Here is a 19,684-nt window from a genome sequence, read left to right on the forward strand (position 1 = left end):
TACAGGGAAAGGAGGTGCCAGTACAGGGCTGGGAGAGCCCAGCCCTGCACCCAGCACAGCCCAGGCTGGAACCACAGCTGGCAGCCGGGAGGAACAGGCCCTGCCTTGGGATGCAAACGGGTAGAGCATGCCTCTGCTCTGATGCCGGTTGCTGCAACCTCCAGCAGGCCCCTCATTGTGAAATGACGCTGGGCACACCTTCCACCAGAGCTGTGCTGGGAGGACATGAACCATTCCCATCACAGTGCTGGGGAGCCACAGTGCCAGCCAGGATGCTGATGGAAAGAATTCCGTCTCTTAGAAATCTCAGTCTTTTAGGCCACGTGTGCCATCTCGCACCTGCAATCACAGCACTTTGGGAGGCCGAGGTGGGAGGATTGCTTGAGGCCAGGAGTTTAAGACCAGCCTTGGCAACATAGTGAGACCCCGTCTCTACCCCCCACCCCCCAAAAAATAGCCAAGCATGGTGGTGCATGCCTGTGACCGCAGCTACTTGGGAGACTGAGGTACGAGGATTGCTCGAGCCCAGACCAGGGTGAGCTATGATTGTGCCACTGCACTCCAGCTGTACTGTTTCCTAAAAAGAAGAAAAGAAACCTTAACACTCAGTCTCTTAGAAAAGACTCTGTCTGCCCCTGCTCCCCCACAAAGCAGGCATTTGTATCCTCTCTAAAAATAGCCACATCCATAGTGGGTGCCCCAAACCAGCCCATTTCTGCTTGCCAGGCCTTGCCCTGGCTGCTCTCACCGCCCTCTCCCTCCCACTCCTCACAGGGAGCAGGGAGGGCAGGCAGCTGTGACTCCCATCAAGCGACTCCCATTGAGGTGCCAGGGTCACACCTGCCACCTGGCAGAGGCTGCCAGGGCCCGCCCCGCCCCTGAGGCTGCAGGGAGGGGATGATTACCTCCCCACTCTTGTTCCTGAAGAGCAGCCAGGCTGGCTGGGGATGTTTCCATGGGCCTCAGGGCCCTGATTAAGGTGCCACCTATTTGACTTCACAAGGTGACTAATCACCCTCTTTAACTTTTACAAGGTGGCTAATTCCCTCTCCCGGTGCCTGGGGCACTTGGGAAAGACTGGAAGCTGGCAGGCACTTTGCTGGGACACCCCTGCCGCTTCCTCCCTCCACCCTAGCAGCCAATAACCTCCTCAGCATCAACAGTGGCGGCAGGGCCTCAGACACACTGGCTTTCAAACTGGCACCTTTCTCCCGAGAGATCCCAATCTCCCACAGAGAGATCCCAGTCTTGCACAGATGCAGCCCCTGCCCGGAGCCCTGGGAGCCTGCAGCTGGCTGAGTCAAGCTGAAGGCTCCCGATGTTTGCAGACAACCCGAGGGCCAGAGATTTGGTGATTGATCTCCAGGCCAGAGAGGATGCCCTGCTGCCCAAGCCCACACAGCCCGCCCAGCTGGAGGGCCAGGGCCTCTCAGGGCTATGTATTCGCAGCAGCAAGGGCCCTTCTCAGGGCTGAATGCTGAGGGGGCGGAGGATTACTACTCAGGCCACTCAACTCTTCCCTTCTCTGGAAAACAGGCAAGGAAATCGACCAAGTAATTTTCTGACCCCAAATCACTAATTCTGAGACTGGAGCAACAGGACAGGTCTCGGAGGACTCATGTCCTGGTTGCATGGAGATAATTAGGGAAACGCAATTATCGCCTGGAGTAGTGTCCCTCCTCTAAGGCTTGGGCCCCCGCACCTCCACAGGGGACCGGCAGCCCCTCCCTGCCTGGGGGTGGGTCTGCAGGTTCCCACCCTGGGGAACTGCTGGGCGCTGAGGCTGCAGGCAGGAAGGGCAGGAGGTGACCGCCCTCTGCCTCCTCTCTTCCAGCAAGAGATGCTCCGATACAAAGAGGTCTGCTACTACATGCTCTTCGCCCTGGCCGCCTATGGGTGGCCCATGTACCTGATGCGGAAACCTGCCTGTGGCCTCTGCCAGCTGGCTCGGTCTTGCTCGTGAGTACCCCAGTCCTGTCCCCCAGCGATCGCGCCTTTCCTCCCAGGAGCTGTGTGAGGAAGGGCTGAGGTAAGGGGCTGTGCCCACTGCCTTGTCCCGAGTGGCTGCTTTTCTGCATCTTCTCTGGGCCTTTCTAGTTCTGTATTATCCCTGAGCAGTGAAGCTGTGGCCTTTGGAATCACAGTTATGGGTTTGAATCCAGATGTTGTCTCTTGCAGCCTTGGGCGAGTGAGTCTACCTCTCTGAGGCTCGGTTTTTTTATCTGCGAAGTGGAGATGTTGCTACATGCCTCGTAGAAGTTTTTGGAGAGGGCTAGATGAGATGTTGCATAACTCCCACACTGCTGCCCCCCCTCCCTTCTGGCGTTCTCTCTCTGCCCCCTCAGCCATTCCCTCCTGCCCACATCTTCCCTTCTCTTGGCTCCCCTCATGTGCTCTGCCTTTCTGGAAAAAAGGGCTTTCCTGGTAGGGAGGCCCCATCCATAGAGGTCTATGAAAAGGCACCGAGAAGGCCCATTAGTTAAAGGCTCCAACCTTCCGGGGTATCTCAGAAAGGCCTTAGCCCCCAGACCTGGCCTGCAGCCTGGCTCCTCCCTCAGCCTACTGCTTGGGAGCTGGGTGGACTCTGCTCTCCTAAGTGGGCCAGAGAAGGTCACCTGCTCCAGGAGGAACCCCCTCCCTATCCTGGGTGTCTCCGCCCTCAGCTCATGCCAGGAAGAAGGAGGACAGCTCCCTGGGCTTTCGTTCTGGAAAGGCTGGCATGCTGGGCGGCAGCTTCTGTCCTCGACATCCCTGCCCTTGGGACCCACAGCAGCCACACCCACTCTGCAGAGCCTGACCTGTCCTCAGAAAGCTGGGTGGCTCTCGGGGCCTGATTCTCATCATCCATCTGGCGACTGATCAGAGAGGACTGGAGCACCTCATGCCCCCTTCCCATCTTTGTCAGCTGCACGTGCCTGGCATTCTTGCCTGCATCCCTGGGAGTACCAGCCATGCAGAGAACTTCTCAGAATGAGCACCGGGATGAGTGCTGAGACCTGGGCTCTGGCAGGCCTTGCTCCATGACTCCCTCGCAGTGTGAGGACATCTCTTGGAGCCTCAGTTTCCTAAATTGCCTGTTACAGGCAGTATCTCTCCTGCCTGCCCATAGGGTGTTTCAGAACCGAGGGCATCACTGGCCGGCAGGGCTCTTTTGGTGCCCTGCAAATGGGAGGGATGCTGACATTTGCATAAGGTGTCTTAGTGCTGCAGAGAGAGCAGAGTCCTTAGACCTCATGAGGGCCCAGCCAGGCCCCTGCCTGGAAGAACCAGTTGCCTGTCGGGCAGAGAGAGGCAGGCTTACAGCCCAGGGTGTTGGGAGGAGGCCAGAGTCCATTGCCCTCAGGGCCCTAGCCTGTCCACAGCAGCCTGGCAAGAGAGAAGAGGGCTGCGCCTCTGTCTTGGGCCCAGGCCTCTCCCCCAGCAGCAGTTCTCAGCCCATGCAGAGCACAGCGAGCCAGGCCTGCTCCTGGCTTGGCTCCAGCCCTGCCCTGGATGACCCCAGGGCCCTCCTGTTCAGGGTGCTGGCCCTGCTCCCCTGACTGGTTCCCCTGGCCTGAAGATCAGTGACTCAGAGGCAGCCCTGTCACTGGAGAAGCGGGGAGCCACGTTTTATTAAGCACCAGTTATAGGCCAGACCTTTTCTGCATCTTGGACCCTTGGTCTCACACCAGCCTTGTGACGTAGCCTGTCAGCACCCGCTCTTTCTTACAGAGGAGGAAACTGAGGCTTAGAATGGCCGAGTGCCCTCCAGGCCCTTGGGGTCAGGAAGTGACATAGCAAGGCTTCAGACTCAAGCCTCCAGCCTCCAAGGGCCACACTGTTACAGCCTCATGCTCAGCTGAGGTTGGAGTAGGAACAGCTGCCTGAGCACGAGAGTCAGCCCCTAGACCCTGACTGCCAACATTTGATCTGCAGTGTGGCGGACCATGCTCTCCCATCGTACACCAGGGTTGTCCCCCCTAAGCCCTGTGGCTTTCTCAGTGAAGCCTCTCCCCATTGGAAAGTGTGTAATAGTCATCCAGGTGATGCTCCAAGTGAAGACAAACTTCCAGCATCACCAGAATCTAAGATTCCTAATAAAATCTCAGCTGTCATCCCGTGACAACTGGCAGGCCCAGTCACGTGGGTGCCGGCTCCTAGTGCCTGATCAGTGGGGTGCTGGCTCCCTCTGGTGGCCAGAGGCACAGCTGCACCTAGCTGAGTGCCCAGCTCCAGGGCTGCCTCATTCATTTCTGCAGGGAGGCTACTATGTGCCTGGTACTGTTTGTGTGCCCGGAATACAGCGGTGAACCTCTCTGAGGTGCTCACTGCCCAGCAGGAAGGTGGACAGTGCATAAACAAAGCAATAAGACAGGTGGTGGAGCAGATGGGTGCTTCGGACCCACATAAACCCGGGTGCCTGGTTGGGATGGGGAGCGCTGGGGCCTGGAGAGCCCTGGCTGTTAGATGAGGTGCCAGGAGAGACTTCACTGTGACAGGACATTTGAACAGATGCCACACGGCCTCAGGTCTACTGCTTCTCAGGTGCTGCTGCCACACCGGCAGCAGGTCAGAGAGAACAGGGCCTGGTGGGTAGACAGAGTGTTGCTGCAGGGGCTTAAGAAGAAAAGGATGTGGTTCAACTCCTTAAAAGGACCACCTTGCCGGGTGCAGTGGCTCACGCCTGTAATCCCAGCACTTTGGGAGGCCGAGGCTGGTGGATCACGAGGTCAAGAGATCGAGACCATCCTGGTCAACATGGTGAAACCCCGTCTCTACTAAAAATACAAAAAATTAGCTGGGCATGGTGGCGCGTGCCTGTAATCCCAGCTACTCAGGAGGCTGAGGCAGGAGAATTGCCTGAACCCAGGAGGCGGAGGTTGCGGTGAGCCGAGATCGCGCCATTGCACTCCAGTCTGGGTAACAAGAGCGAAACTCCATCTCAAAAAAAAAAGGACCACTTCATTGCTGAGCTGAGAGTTCAGGGGCAAGTGCAGGGAGGCCAGTCTAGGCCACCAGGGCAGTCCCAGGCAGAGCTGCCGAGGCAGGGGCGGGGGAAGAAGGGAACACCCGAAGTTTGGCTCTGAGTGTGAAGGGAAGCCGAGCACGTGTACTGACCGAGTGGCATGGCCATGGGGGTGAGGACTGAGGAGCCACAGACAGCTGCAAGCCAGCGCCCAAGCAACCAAGGGGCCTTGGGAAGGCCTCAGCAGGGCTGGGGTACCCAGCGGGGATGGGGTTTGGGAGCTAGCAGGTTGTCAGGCATCCGAGGGATTGTTGCCTAGGCCATTGGATGGACGCATCTAGGGGTTGGGGCGGGCCTGGGGTGGATTCCTGAGTGTGCAGGTGGTGTCCAAACACAAGACTGCATGAGCTTATGGAGGAGCCAGTACCCCTAGAGGGGCCCCAGGCCTCAGTGTTGGGGACACCGGTGAGTAGGCACTGCCCAGGGGAGTCCCAGAGAGGAGGGGGCCCCAGCCAGTTGGGGAGAGGGAAGGGCCCAAAAGGTCAGGTGCTGCCGAGAGCTTGGTTAAGAGGAGGGCTAAGAGTGGCCTGTGGATTTGGTAACTTGGTCACCAGGACTTAGCGAGGGCGCTCTGGGAGAGGCAGTGGGGCTGAAAGCCCACTGGAACTGCTTCCAGGGACGATGGCGGGAGAAAATTGTTCCCTTGGGAACTCGCTGGCCCTGAACCCTCTGCCACCCTGCCCCAGGTGTTGCCTGTGTCCTGCGAGGCCGCGGTTCGCCCCTGGAGTCACCATCGAGGAAGACAACTGCTGTGGCTGCAATGCTGTTGCCATCCGGCGCCACTTCCTGGATGAGAACATGACGGCGGTGGATATTGTCTACACCTCCTGCCACGATGCGGTGAGGCCAGGCAGGGCAGGCAGGGCTGGGGCCTGGTGTCAGGAGCAGCAGCTGAGGGCCTGGGGTACTGAGACTGTCCTTCCAGGCCAGCAGGAGCCCTTGCTTGGTTGGTGCTGGCTGGTTGCAGCTTCCAGGCATCCCCAGCTGGGCAGACCAGAGGTGGTCTCCTCGTCCTCCCCAGACCCTGGCCTGTACCACCTCTGGGGCTGGGAAAGCAGACATCAGCCCCACACCCAGTGTTCAGGTTGCTGGGCCCTAGCCCTCCGGGGAAAGGAAGAGAGGGCAGCAGCAGGGATGCTTCGGGGAGCGGCAGCCATCACCTGGACTCTGCGAATGGTGGCACTCAGGGCTGCCACAGGCAATGAGGAGCTGGGAGGGCAGGCCAGGCCTGTGGCTAGGGATAGGAGAAGATCCCCAGTGACCCTGGGAGCCCATCAGCCTTTCCGAGGGCAGAGGCCCCGTGGCTGGTGGAGCCAGACTTCCTGGCCAGGAAGGAGACCTGCCTAGGTCACTTTCCCTGAGTCTGGCCCCACCAGGGCTGCTCAGGCTCACGAGCTGCCCGCCTCCTAGGTCTATGAAACGCCCTTCTACGTGGCGGTGGACCATGACAAGAAGAAGGTGGTGATCAGTATCCGGGGGACCCTGTCCCCCAAGGTACGCTACCTGTGGCTCCCAGCCCCCGGGGGTACCTGCCTCCCTTTTTCTGTCCTCTTCAGCCCACCCCTCACCTGTCTCTTCTCTCCCCAAGGACGCCCTGACCGACCTGACAGGCGATGCTGAGCGCCTCCCCGTGGAGGGACACCATGGCACCTGGCTGGGCCACAAGGTACCTGAGTCATGGCCCCAGGGCCCCTGGGCTGCTTCCCTCTCCTGCCAGTGTGCAGAAGCATGTGTTGTTCCGGGTTCCTCCCTGCTCACTGGGCGCTGGAAGAGATGGGTCAGAGGCATGGATGAGTCTGAAAGGCCCACTGCGGCCCACTGCTGTTAGCCCCACAGCCCTGCCCATCCCAGAGCCTGTCCATGGAAAAGCCTGAGAGGCAGCTGAGAAGAGCTCACACCAGCTCCATTAGCCACACCGCCCCTCTGAGCCTTAGTGCCTACCTGTGAAGTAGAAATGACATGATCAGCGAATCCACCAGTCCCCACAGCTGGGTTGTCACCAAGCCCAAAGGGGAATATGAATGGGCAGGGTTCCTGAGCCACAGGTCACTGTGGGTTTGCTGGTCACTGGGAGGTCTCCCACTAACCCTGCTTCTGTTCTGCCCACCCAGGGAATGGTGCTCTCAGCTGAGTACATCAAGAAGAAACTGGAGCAGGAAATGGTCCTATCCCAGGCCTTCGGGCGAGACCTGGTGAGGCATTTTCCATGACACCAAGCCCTTGTCACACCCAGGTCCCCCTCCTCCGAGGCAGCAGAGAGAGGAGAGGATGGATGAGTGATGGAACCTCGAACCTCCCATGAAATCCAGGCTCCCTCGACCCCTTTGAGTCTGGCTCCCAATCCCTCCTCTTTTGTGCCAGGGCCCAGGGGCATCCTGCTCTGCCCCACCTACAGTTGGGCACCTGATTCATGCGACACTCGAGGCACAATGATGATTCAGGGCAAGTGGCTTTTCAGCCTCATAGCTGCAGAATCATTTGTCAGAAGGAAATATGGAGAGGCTCAAAATATACAGCAGAGAGGTACCCTCTAGGCTGCCTCTCTGCCTGGGGGGCTCTGAGCCCTGCCCACTGGCCATGATCTGTGCGGGTAGCTCCTGAGGTGCCACCAGCTGCCCCTTCCAAAGCAAAGCAGGCTCTGGCCACAGGAGACTTCAGTCTAGTAGTGAGGGTAGAGGGATGGGGTCAGATAACCGCGTTTGTAACAGAGTAATGACCATAATGATAAAAAGCTCCATCCCAGCTACAGATGCAATGAGTAGAGTTAGCGAGCCACTCCTGGAGCATCAGGAGGGCTTCCCCAAGCACATAACCCCTGAGCAAGGTTTGGAAGTGTAAGTAGGAGTTTATTAGAACAGTCTGGCTAAGCAGTTGCTCTGCAGGGACCTAGCTTGGTTCTCTCTGCCCCAGTGTTCACACAGCACAGACATGATCCCAGGACTCTGGGAAGACCCCTCGGCCTCCCTTGGGTTGGCTAAGACCATCGCTTGGTGGCAGTGGCCAGGGATCTCAGACTTCTCTCGGTCTTCAGGGTCGTGGAACCAAACACTACGGCCTGATTGTGGTGGGCCACTCCCTGGGCGCGGGCACGGCCGCCATCCTCTCCTTCCTTCTGCGCCCACAGTACCCGACCCTCAAGTGCTTTGCCTACTCCCCACCAGGGGGCCTGCTGAGGTTAGCTGTCTGGGGCCTCGGAGTTGGCTGGGGCAGTTGGGACCAGTGGGGCCTGAGGGTTGGCTGGGGCTCGGGCTAGACTGGGAGTCTGAGTTCTGGTCACGTGGAGGTCTGGGGGCCTGGAGAGTGGAGGGTGGAGGTCTGAAATGCCATGTGCCCTTGGGATCCACCCAGCAAAGCCTCGCCAGTGGAAAAGACAGAGCAAGGAGGAGGCAGCCCAGCCTGCCACCAGCCAGCTCCCCAGGAGCCAACCCAGGAAGCAGGGGCAGGGCTTGCATCTGGCTGGACCCCCCACCGATTCCAGATCACTACTACCCCTCCCCCTTGGCCTTAGCTTCTGCTTTGGCTTCCCTTGCAGCGAGGATGCAATGGAGTATTCCAAGGAGTTCGTGACTGCTGTGGTTCTGGGCAAAGATCTGGTTCCCAGGTGAGTTCTTCCTCACGCTGCATGGTCCCTTGCCAGGCTGTTTCTCCCTCCTCCAGGCCTCCCGTCTTTCAAGGGACTCCATGCCCCTTCCCACCCTTAGTTGCCCTGTCAGTGGAGAGAAGCCCAGGTGAACACACGTGCTGGCGCCTGCCCTGCCTGTGCTCCTGCTCCTCCCTGCCCTGGGGAGCTGCTCTGTGGACTCCTCTCCACCTCATGACCCTGCAGACTTGTCTTCTTGTTCCCAGGGCCGGGATGTGTCTGGCCCTCTGCTCCTCGCCCTGTACCTCTCATAGCCCCAACCAGGCCTGGCTGATGGCCCTGTCTTGCTCCCTCCCCAGGATCGGCCTCTCCCAGCTGGAAGGCTTCCGCAGACAACTCCTGGATGTCCTGCAGCGAAGCACCAAGCCCAAAGTGAGCCCCTGCCTGGGCACCCTGCCTCTGTGCAGCCTCGCCAGTCCCTGCCCTTGTCCCCCACCGGTTTCTTGGGCAAAGCACAAGAGGCCCTGCCATGGGAGGCCAGGGCAGCATGTGGCTGCCATTGTGGGAACTTGAGACTGTCAGACCCTCAGCGTCCCCAGGCTCAAGCCATCCAACCCCTGTCATTGTGCAGATGCGGAAACTGAGACCCAGAGTGGGAGGGACTTGCATTTGCTCACATAGCAAGTTAGAACAGAATCAGGACGGGAACCAGGGGGGCTGCCGTCACACTGACCTGGGAGCTGCCCACAGTCAGAACGATGCGGAGACTGAGCGGCGAGGAAAGGCCTCTGCCGATGCCGCCGAGATTCCCCAGGCTCAGGGAGGGCTGGGAATGAGCTGTGGAGAGGATTTGGGTACAGTTTGTTCTGATTTTCTGTTGTGGCCAAGAGGAGAGGGTCAGCCCTTCCTAATCCGCATCAGGTCTCTGGAGGACATGGCGGGTGGGTTTGCTAGGTGGGGGTGGGCGTGCGGTGGCCAGGCACACCAAGGCAGGCCGGGGCGTAGTAGAAGGAGCGGGTCTGCTGGGTGGTCACCCCTCCTCGCCCCCTGCCCCCTGCTCTGGGTGGGCCTTCAGCCCATTCACTGTCTCAGCCCTGTCTGGACCGTTACCAGCTTTGGTGCCCTAGACTCTATGCAGGCAGGGCCCTGGGCCAGGTACCAGGTGCCAGGCGGTGAGCAGGGCAGCAAAGCTTTGCGGGGCCGTGTCTGCCTGGAGGAGCCTGGTTCCAGGGAGGTGGAACGGCTCCCACTAGATTAATTCTGGGCCTTCGTCAGGCCAGGCCTGGCAGGTCCAGCGGGACTCAGCTCTAGGGTCTGTTTGGCCTCAGACTTGCGGAGTGACCCAGAATAAGTCCCTCCCCTCACTGGGCCTGTCTCCCCATCTACTAGATGAGGGGTTGGCTGGGCTTCCAGCCCCTTGGCAGCCCTGAAATTCAACAATTCCATGTCATCTGTCCTTGGCACCTTATTGGCCGTCTGGCCACCGTGCACCTCAGCCACTGCCTCTTCAGGTGGGCACCGACGTCTAACGCTCTGGCCACTGCCCTTCCCCTGCCCTTTGCCATCTCGCCTCCCACCTCTCACCTGCTGAGCCCCCCTTCTCAGCACCCTGCCCCTGCCCCCCAGCCAGTGCCACTTAGCCCTGCTCCATCTCCCCTGTTCCACCCCACACAGTGGCGGATCATCGTGGGGGCCACCAAATGCATCCCCAAGTCGGAGCTGCCTGAGGAGGTAGAGGTGACCACCCTGGCCAGCACGCGGCTCTGGACCCACCCCAGCGACCTAACTATCGCCCTCTCAGCCAGCACCCCACTCTACCCGCCCGGCCGCATCATCCACGTGGTCCACAGCCACCCTGCCGAGCAGTGCTGGTAGGTTCTGCCAGGGTCTGCTGCTGTAGAGGGCCGTGGCCATGGCCGGGGCAGGGGCAGTGGAGGGTAGGGCCGGCCTTGACTCAGTTGCCCCTCGGGGCTGGGGGTGGAGGCTGGGAAAAGATGGCCCAGGGCCCCCACAGAGGCCTTCCGCAGCCTCGGGTCCTGGAAATGGAACAAAAGGCCAACCCTGAGCAGGCTTCTCTCTCCACAGTCTGGCTTCACCTCCAGTGTCAGTCCCCCACGGCAGCTCTCCCACTCCTGGTCCATTTACAAGTGGGTGCCCTGGAGGGCTCACCCCTCAGTTGTCAGTTGTCACTTGGCTCTACCAGGGGGATTCCTGGGAGACAGCTGTGAGCAAGGTGGGGGCCAGGGCAGGAGCGGAACAGGAGAGGCGCGAGGGCAGACCTTTCCTGTGCTCCTCCAGATGCAGGGCCTGGCTCCTCCCTCCAGGTTAGCTGCTTCCCCTGACACAAGCTGGCGAGCTGGGCCCTGCCCTAGGTGGAGCCATCGTGGCCCAGGCCAAAAGCAGGTTGAAGGCTGCGGATGGACCGTGGCTGAGGCTCAAGGTCAGCTTTTCCCAGGCTGAGGGCAGGACAGGAGCCAGGCCGGGAATACAGCCCTGCTGCCAGGCAGGCCTGGGGCCTCCAAACCCATGCCAGCCCTGCTGAGCAGGGCAGAGAGCAGAGCCAGGAGGCCCTGGCACCAAGGGCCAGGCCACCACCCCACCCTCAGCTCCCCTCTGTCCATGTCCCTCTCAGCTGCTGTGAGCAGGAGGAGCCCACGTACTTTGCCATCTGGGGCGACAACAAGGCCTTCAATGAGGTGATCATCTCGCCAGCCATGCTGCACGAGCACCTGCCCTATGTGGTCATGGAGGGGCTCAACAAGGTGAGGCAGCTCGAGACAGGGCCACTCTGGGGAGCAGGGCCTGGCGCCCAGCAGAGCCCCGCAGGCACCTTGCAGGTCGGAGCACTGCCCCGTTTTACACGCAAGGGTGCTGAGGCTCAGAGAAGTAGGTGGCTGGGCTAGAAAGCCCCACTCAGACACTTCACCCCCACACCCCTGGCTCCTTCCACATCACCACGTTGCCCCATGGTGAGGAGGAAATAAGGAGACTCCCAGGGGCCTGTCCCTGAGGCAAGCTAAGCTCAGAGGCCCTGAAGGCCACCTGACAGCCGCATGGGCAAGCAGTGACAGCCACAGCCATCCCCTGGCTGCAGAAAGGCTGAAGGCAGCCAGGGCAAGAGCAGGAGCCAGGCTGTGGGGCGCGTCGTGACTAGATGGGCAAGTCTCAGGCCTTGGGGAGCAGTGATCTCAGGAGGAAGAGAGTGGGACCCAAGTGCCACCATGAGGCTCTGCTTGGCCTGCGAGGCCTGGGCTCTGGCTCCACATCGGCCCCAGGGTGGGGCCTGCTGTCCCTCCCTCCCCCACCTGCAGCCTCCCCATCCTGTCCTCAGGTGCTGGAGAACTACAACAAGGGGAAGACTGCTCTGCTGTCTGCTGCCAAGGTCATGGTGAGCCCTACCGAGGTGGACCTGACTCCTGAGATCATCTTCCAGCAGCAGCCACTCCCCACAGGGCCGCCCATGCCCACTGGCCTCGCCCTGGAGCTGCCGACTGCAGAGCACCGCAACAGCAGCGTCAGGTGAGCTTGGCTACTCCCAGGCCCTTCCAGGGCGAGTGCGGTTCAAAGCACGCAAACTTGTGCACACATGCGTTTCGTGCACGCACCAGGCTCAGCTCTGCACATGTGCAAAGGAGGGATCAAACGCACCCTCTGTGCTCCAGAGCTCTTGCTGTACTCCAGCTGTCCCCCGGCCTCCTGTCCCTGAAGCCCACATGAGCTAGGGGACATTTAGGCACACAGACCCACAAACCCTGGGCCACAAAAGCACAGATTCACTCGTACACGCTTAGACCCAAACAGATGGGCACCTGTTTACTTACATATTTGTATCTAAGCTTACACATATACATGTGCATGCAATTAGTGATAAGTATATAGATCACCCCCTACAGATGTGCACACGTACAAGACACACACCAAGACAAAGGTGTAGACACAGGTATACAAGGACACAAGTGGGTAGGCAGCCACACATGTCAATGCATGAATACAGCTGTGCTCAGACCCAGGCACACAGGTGCAGGGACACACATGGGCCAGCTGACATACATAGACCTGGCCTACACACTCATACACATGAACAGAGATGCACACACATGCTCACAGATGCACACATGCTCACAGGTACAGCCCACATGCTCACAGGTACGGGCACAGGCTCACAGGTGCAGCACACACACTCACAGGTAGGTGCACATGCAGGCCATAGCACTCTACAAATTCACATACTCTTTGAAGGGTGTGAGGCTCTTAAGTGGTAGTCCTTCCAGGGGAGGGGAGGATTGTCTTGCCTTTCTAGGACCTTCCCACCCAGGCCTGTGCCCTTGGTCACAGATCCGGCCAAGAGGCTGCTTCTTGGCCCTTGGTAGGGACACCGGGACATCTCTCCCTGCCATTTGCGCATTTCCTGTGGTGGCTGCACAACCAGATGAGGGAGCCAGTGTCCATTTCCGGCTGCAGTGACTGCTGCCAGCCACCCACTCCCTACCCTGTCACTCACCCCCTGCAGGCTGGTCTTCGGAGCCAGGGACTCCAGGGTTCCACATCCAGCAGAGGGCTGCAGCCCATGGGAGAGGCAGGAGGAGACCCAAATGAGGAAGGAAGTGATGAGATCTCCCAGCACCCAGGGGTGCTCTCTCTGAGACTGGGGTGGAACCAATGGGGCAGCTCCTGGCAGGGCCCTCTCCCTTCCCTGTCTTCCTGCTACCCTCTGTCCCTCTCTCCCTCCCTCTTCTCTTCCATTCTACTGTGGCCTCATGAGTGACCTGGGGCCTGGGAGTCTCTCAGAGCCTCATTCTGGAATCGGTGCAGCAATGGGGGTTCTGGTGCAGGGAACCCCAGTGGCACTCCCGAAGCCCCAGTGCTGCCAGCAGGGTCTTAGCCCCTCAGGGTCCCCATCCTGGCTCAAGCCGCAACCCTTTTGTCTTCTACCTTGCGTTCTTGTGAGTTGTTTTTAAAAAATAAGCATTCCCAGCCAGGCGTGGTGGCTCATGCTTGTAATCCTCGAACTTTGGGAGGCTGAGGTGGGTGGATCACCTGAGGTCAGGAGTTCAAGACCAGCCTGACCAACATGGTGAAATCCCCTCTACTAAAAATACAAATAATAGCTGGGCACAGTGGCTCAAGCCTGTAATCCCAGCACTTTGGAAGGCTGAGGCGGGTGGATCCCAAGGTCAAGAGATCGAGACCATCCTGGTCAACATGGTGAAACCCCGTCTCTACTAAAAATACAAAAAAATTAGCTGGGCATGGTGGCACGTGCCTGTAATCCCAGCTACTCAGGAGGCTGAGGCAGGAGAATTGCCTGAACCCAGGAGGCGGAGGTTGCAGTGAGCGGAGATTGCGCCATTGCACTCCAGCCTGGGTAACAAGAGCAAAACTCTGTCTCAAAAATAAATAAATAAAATAAATACCAATAATAGCCAGGAGAATCACTTCAATGGGCGAGGTGGAGGTTGCAGTGAGCCAAGATCGTGCATTTGCTCTCCAGCCTGGGTGACAGAGCAAGACTCCATCTCAAAAATAAAATAAAAATAAAAATAAATAAGCATTCTTAGCTGGGTACAGTGGCTCATGCTTGCACTCCCAGCGCTTTGGGAGGCTGAAGTGGATGGATCACTTGAGGCAGAGGTTGCAGTGAGCCGCTGTACTCTAGCCTGGGTGACAGAGCGAGACTCCATCTCAAAAATAAAAAAAAAAAAATAAGCATTCCCTGCCCCAAACCATTCAACAACTGCTAAATGAAGTAAATGAAGTGTACCCCTCATTCCCCACAAGCCCATTTTAGCCAGGGAGCTGGGTGGGGTTCAGTGCCCTCTCGCTTCCGAGTCTCACACCCCTGCTCTCCCCTGCCTCTGCAGGAGCAAGTCCCAGTCTGAGATGAGCCTGGAGGGCTTCTCAGAGGGGCGGCTGCTGTCGCCGGTGGCTGCGGCAGCGGCAGCCCGCCAGGACCCGGTGGAGCTGCTGCTGCTGTCCACCCAGGAGCGGCTGGCTGCGGAGCTGCAGGCCCGGCGGGCACCGCTGGCCACCATGGAGAGCCTCTCGGACACCGAGTCCCTGTACAGCTTCGACTCGCGCCGCTCTTCCGGCTTCCGCAGCATCCGAGGCTCGCCCAGCCTCCACGCCGTGCTAGAGCGTGACGAGGGCCACCTCTTCTACATTGACCCTGCCATCCCCGAGGAAAATCCGTCCCTGAGCTCGCGAACTGAGCTGCTGGCAGCTGACAGCCTGTCCAAGCACTCGCAGGACACGCAGCCCCTGGAAGCGGCCCTGGGCAGCGGCGGCGTCACTCCTGAGCGGCCCCCCAGTGCCGCGGCCAATGAGGAGGAAGAGGTGGGGGGTGGTGGTGGCAGGCCAGCCTCCCGCGGGGAGCTGGCGCTGCACAATGGGCGCCTGGGGGACTCACCCAGCCCTCAGGTGCTGGAATTCGCCGAGTTCATCGACAGCCTCTTCAACCTGGACAGCAAGAGCAGCTCCTTCCAGGACCTCTACTGCATGGTGGTGCCCGAGAGCCCCACCAGCGACTATGCCGAGGGCCCCAAGTCCCCCAGCCAGCAAGAGATCCTGCTCCGTGCCCAGTTCGAGCCCAACCTGGTGCCCAAGCCCCCGCGGCTCTTTGCCGGCTCGGCCGACCCCTCCTCGGGCATCTCGCTGTCGCCCTCCTTCCCGCTCAGCTCCTCGGGTGAGCTCATGGACCTGACGCCCACAGGCCTCAGCAGCCAGGAATGCCTGGCAGCTGACAAGATCCGGACTTCTACCCCCACTGGCCACGGGGCCAGCCCCGCCAAGCAGGATGAGCTGGCCATCTCAGCACGCTAGCACCCCCGTCGCATGGCTAGCCGGCCCGGGCAGGAGCAGGTGGCTCTGTGGGCAGCTGGTGGCTGCCCCCTGCCGGGCAGCTTTGAGGAAAGACCCCAAGGGGCAGCTTAGTCTCAGGCACAGGCATTGCTGCTGAGTTGGGGGTCTGCATCCCTACCTCAGCTTAGGACCCCCAGAGCCAAGGTGGCCCTGCAGATGGGGAAAGATGGGGAAGGATGTGGAGCCAGGGCTGCCTGCTGGGTGGGCCACACTCACCCTCTCAGCCTGACTGCCATCCATGGGGGCATTCTGGCACCTGCTGTTCCAGGGCAGGCCACGGGCAAGCTGCCTCCATCACTGCCTGCTGGCTGCTCTCCCAGGGCCCAGGTGGAGAGCAGGGCCCCCAACACACATTCTCACATGTGGTCCAGGCCGGTCTCTGCCCTGGCCACCCCCCAGATCTGGTGCCTGCTGGCCAGCCCCCTGGGGTGCCCCTGCCGAGGTGGCCTGCAGTGCTGTATATGTTTACAGAAGCTGCTGGGCTGGGCTCAGGGTGTGTTCTGGGCTTGCAAGCCCCCCACCTGATCATATGTTCAGTAGCCCTCCTCCAAGCAGGGCCCGAGGCAACCAGGGGCCTGGAGAGGCCAGAGGAGGGTGGGGTCAGGGCCGCCCCTTCACCTGGTGCCCCTCATGCTGCCTCCTCTGCCCATGGGTCCTAGTACCCAGGCCTGCCCTGCCTGCTGGCTACTTCCTGGCTTCCTGGCTTACCTTCTACCCCCAAGGATCCTGGCCACTCGAAGGGTGGTGGGCACTGCTGTGACCACCCCAGCTGCAGAGTCACTGCCCTGGGAGGAAGGAAGGCACTGAGAGACCCCTTCTTCGAGGGGCCCCACCTGACCCCTTTGTGTCAGCCCCACCATACCTAGGCAGCTCCGGGCCCTGGGATCTGGAACCGACACGTCTCTGCCCCCCTCAGCTTTCCCTCCTCGCTGGCCTGGGCACCCTCCTGGGAAGCAGGCCTTCCTCCCTCCCACCCACAATGTTCTGTTGGTAGGAGGTGGGGCCGAGAGTGGGGTATGGTGGGCCTTGGCTGGAGACCCATGTCCACTGCCCAAGGAGGGGCCAGGGGCTGGGAGTGGTCCTGGTTTAGCCTGAGGTCCCCATAGGGGTTCCTCCCCTGCTGGGTTTGGGAAGCAGCTGGGGAGGTAGCCCCTGGTGTTTGTGTTTCCCCAGAAGAGGGGTGGGTAGGTGTGCATGCTAGTGTTGGCGCGTGTGCATGTGCATGAGAGTGCACCGTTCCTGAGGAAGGGGCCGTTGGGGCTGCCCACCCTACCTGCCCTGCCTGCCTGCTGCCCCTCCTAGCCTGCCAAGAAAACGGTCAGGGAGCATGATGGGCTCTGGGAGGCAGGGCCGAGGGACAAGCTCAGCTTTAGACACCATCTGTTCCCATTGCGCCTACTGTTCTGACACCTGTTTTGGAAAACTGGCGCGTACCAAGGCGCTGACCGCACGGCTGACCGCCTGCTCGTGCCTTCATTCTGCGGTGGCATGGTCCCTCCCACTCTGGCCCTGCCCGCAGCCTCCCTGGGTGGCCTCGCCTCCCCTGACCAAGAGCCCCTCATCTCATGATCACTGGTACCTAGGGGCCTGAAGCCTGGCCCGTGGCTCCCCACACAGCTGGTACTGGCCTGGATGGCTGTCCTGGGGACCCCTGCCCACCCTAACAGAGGGGACAGAGACCTGGGAGCTGGGCCTCCCCTTATCCTCTGTAACTCCCACTTTCGCCAGACTCAAGGACATCCTGCCCCTGCTGAGGCATAGCTTCAGCCTAGCACAGAAGCAAGACAAAATCAGTGACCCTTAGAGTTTAGAAAAAAGACTTAATTAGAGGAAAGATCTGACAAGCACCCCGGCCAGTCACAGGAAGAGACTTGCTGTCTGGCCTTTTAATTCCTCCTCTGCCAGGATGGGTCCTGGGACTGCTAACATAGGCACACCACCCATCCCAGGACTGAGCCATCAGGGACAGACCCCCCCACCCCCAAGGCTGCAGCCACACTGTGTTGCAGGCTTGGGGCTGGGGCAGGCTTGGGCTCAGTCCTGGGCACCCAGGGGCAGCCCACCCCTAACCTGCCCCCTACCCACCTTGCCCCTGAAGAATGGGCCTGCTGCACGTCTCCCTCCTCTGCCCCATACCACACCGGGGGGTCTGAGCCACCCCCCTCAGCCCAGTGTGGCTCAGACTGACCCCCATTCCATCCCCAGACCTACAGCACAAGTGCGAAGGCCTGTCCACCCGGGGCCCAGGTGACTCCATATGCAATCGGTAGCGAGCAGCCGGGCCTCACAGACCGTCACGCATTCTCTACGTGCCATTCTCCCCAGAACTTTTTTTGTACTTAATGTATGAAAGATCCAAACTAATATTGCTGTAAAAAGGAGAGACAAATTAATATAGCTTATTCTATAAATATATCTGTATATAAAGGTTTCTGTATATTGTATAGAGCTGTGTATAAACTGGATGTAGAAGCACGCTGGCTGCCTTGAATGTCTGCATCAGGTGGGGACTGGGCAGAAATTGGATGCTGAGGTGGCAGCAGAGCAGGCAGTGGGTGTGGGGCGGGAAGCAGGGGGACCTCTGCCACTGTTCCCTGGATGAAACAGAAAGCCTCATGGGGAAACAGCTTCCTTGGGAAGAGCCCGTTTTCACCCCAAGACGGGAGGTCTGTTTGGGGGGTTCAGGTACAGCCCTTTGGCTGTGCTGGGTTAGAACACTGCTTCTCAAAGTTCACGGTGCTCATGACTCACTGGAGCACTTGCTAAAATGCAGGTGTGAGTTCAGTGGTCCAGGCTGGGGCCCAGAATGCAGATTTCTAACCTGCTCCTGCTCTGCCCCTGCCCTGCCCGAGGGCCACACTTTGAGTTGTAGGGAGGGAATAGAAGACCCTCGAAGCCCCCTGTGAATGGAGGCAGCCACTTGTGCTGTCCTGCCCATGTGAGAGATGTGCCGGGGAAGCACGCTCATATTACAGCCTGGAAGGATACAGTTTGCTAGCCACCCCTTCCTCCTAGGGGGTCTGAGGCTCAGAGGGTATAAGCTGCCCAAGACTGCCGAGCTGGTGATTTGGGGACCAGGCTGGTCTGACCATGGCCACCTCCCTCCCCCACAATGTGGACAGCCAGGGAAGGCAGGGATGAAGATCCCAATGGGACAGCACTGAAATATAAGGGCCACTAGAAGTCTTTGCTGAGGGCTTTCCTAAGAGGGCACAAAATACCTGGTCAGGCACAGTGCAGCCCAGGGAGTGCAGCCCAGAGACCCCAGCCCAGCCTGGCTTGGCTGGAAGGCCCAGGCGGTGGAGCCTGCCCCCTCCACACAGCAGGTGGCGCTGTTCCTCCAGCCAGTCCCGCCTTGGCCGCTGAGTCCTGCCCAGGCACTGACCTAGCCAAACTGACCATACTTTCCCTTTCCCCCACCCTGCCCCCATCTCTGGCCCGTGTCCAGTGACCCTACTTGGTGAGGGGCTGGGGAGGGTGATAGAATACCCTCTGCCAGGTGCGCTGGCTCACGCCTGTAATCCCAGCACTTTCGGAGGCTGAGGTGGGTGGATCACTTGAGGTCAAGAGTTTGAGGCCACCCTGGCCAACATGGTGAAACCTGGTTTCTACTAAAAATACAAAAATTAGCAGGGCATGGTGGTGGGCACCTGTAATCCCAGCTACTCTGGAGTTTGAGGCAGGAGAATTAATTGCTTGAACCCAGGAGGCAGAGGTTGCAGTGAGACAAGATCACGCCACTGCACTCCAGCCTGGGTGACAGAGCAAGACTCCATCTCAAAAAAAAAAAAAAAAAAAAAAAAAAAGAATACCCTCGGTCTTAGAGCCTGTCTTCACCCACCAGAGGAAATAGCCAAAAAGGGTGAAGACCTGCCCAAGGTTACATGGGAGGTGGGGACAGACTGGGGACTAGAATCAGGGCCTCCTAGCCTAGGACTCCGGCCTCCACTGCATCGATGGTTTTCAGAGGTTCTTTGCCCTCGGTGGTCACACTGGTCTGCAAATTATCCTGTCCAGTGAGTGCAGCGCAGGCGGAAGAAACTGAAGGCCAGGGAGGATCTGTGGCTTGCTGGTGGCCAGGCTGTGGCATAGGGAGGGGCTTGAGAGGGAGGTGCTGGGAAAGGCTAGAGAGGCACTCTGCCTCCAGGTCCACTCAGTACCTGCAGCCGCCCCCTCCTGTCCCAGCGCCTCTGCAGTCAGGAGGGGAGTCTACCCTGTGGGCCCCCACACTCAGATGTGCC

General features: G+C 59.7%; 1 protein-coding gene across 8 annotated transcripts in view; it reads left to right on the plus strand.

Moving 5' to 3' along the window:
- Positions 1 to 17,918, plus strand: part of DAGLA (diacylglycerol lipase alpha) — a 70,778-nt gene extending 52,860 nt beyond the window's left edge. For all 8 annotated transcript variants that reach the window (XM_035262916.3, XM_078341176.1, XM_002755483.7 and 5 more), the window contains 12 exons: positions 1,835 to 1,959; positions 5,692 to 5,845; positions 6,416 to 6,499; positions 6,594 to 6,671; positions 7,117 to 7,197; positions 8,037 to 8,179; positions 8,538 to 8,606; positions 8,945 to 9,017; positions 10,260 to 10,456; positions 11,218 to 11,347; positions 11,917 to 12,104; positions 14,447 to 17,918. In XM_035262916.3, coding sequence (XP_035118807.1) covers positions 1,835 to 1,959; positions 5,692 to 5,845; positions 6,416 to 6,499; positions 6,594 to 6,671; positions 7,117 to 7,197; positions 8,037 to 8,179; positions 8,538 to 8,606; positions 8,945 to 9,017; positions 10,260 to 10,456; positions 11,218 to 11,347; positions 11,917 to 12,104; positions 14,447 to 15,404 — 2,280 coding nt within the window. In that variant the 3' untranslated portion in view covers positions 15,405 to 17,918. The remainder of the gene's footprint in view (positions 1 to 1,834; positions 1,960 to 5,691; positions 5,846 to 6,415; positions 6,500 to 6,593; positions 6,672 to 7,116; positions 7,198 to 8,036; positions 8,180 to 8,537; positions 8,607 to 8,944; positions 9,018 to 10,259; positions 10,457 to 11,217; positions 11,348 to 11,916; positions 12,105 to 14,446) is intronic.
- The last annotated feature ends 1,766 nt before the right edge of the window (positions 17,919 to 19,684 follow it).

The sequence above is a fragment of the Callithrix jacchus genome, chromosome 10 (genome assembly GCF_049354715.1).
Source record: "Callithrix jacchus isolate 240 chromosome 10, calJac240_pri, whole genome shotgun sequence".
NCBI lineage: Eukaryota > Metazoa > Chordata > Mammalia > Primates > Cebidae > Callithrix > Callithrix jacchus.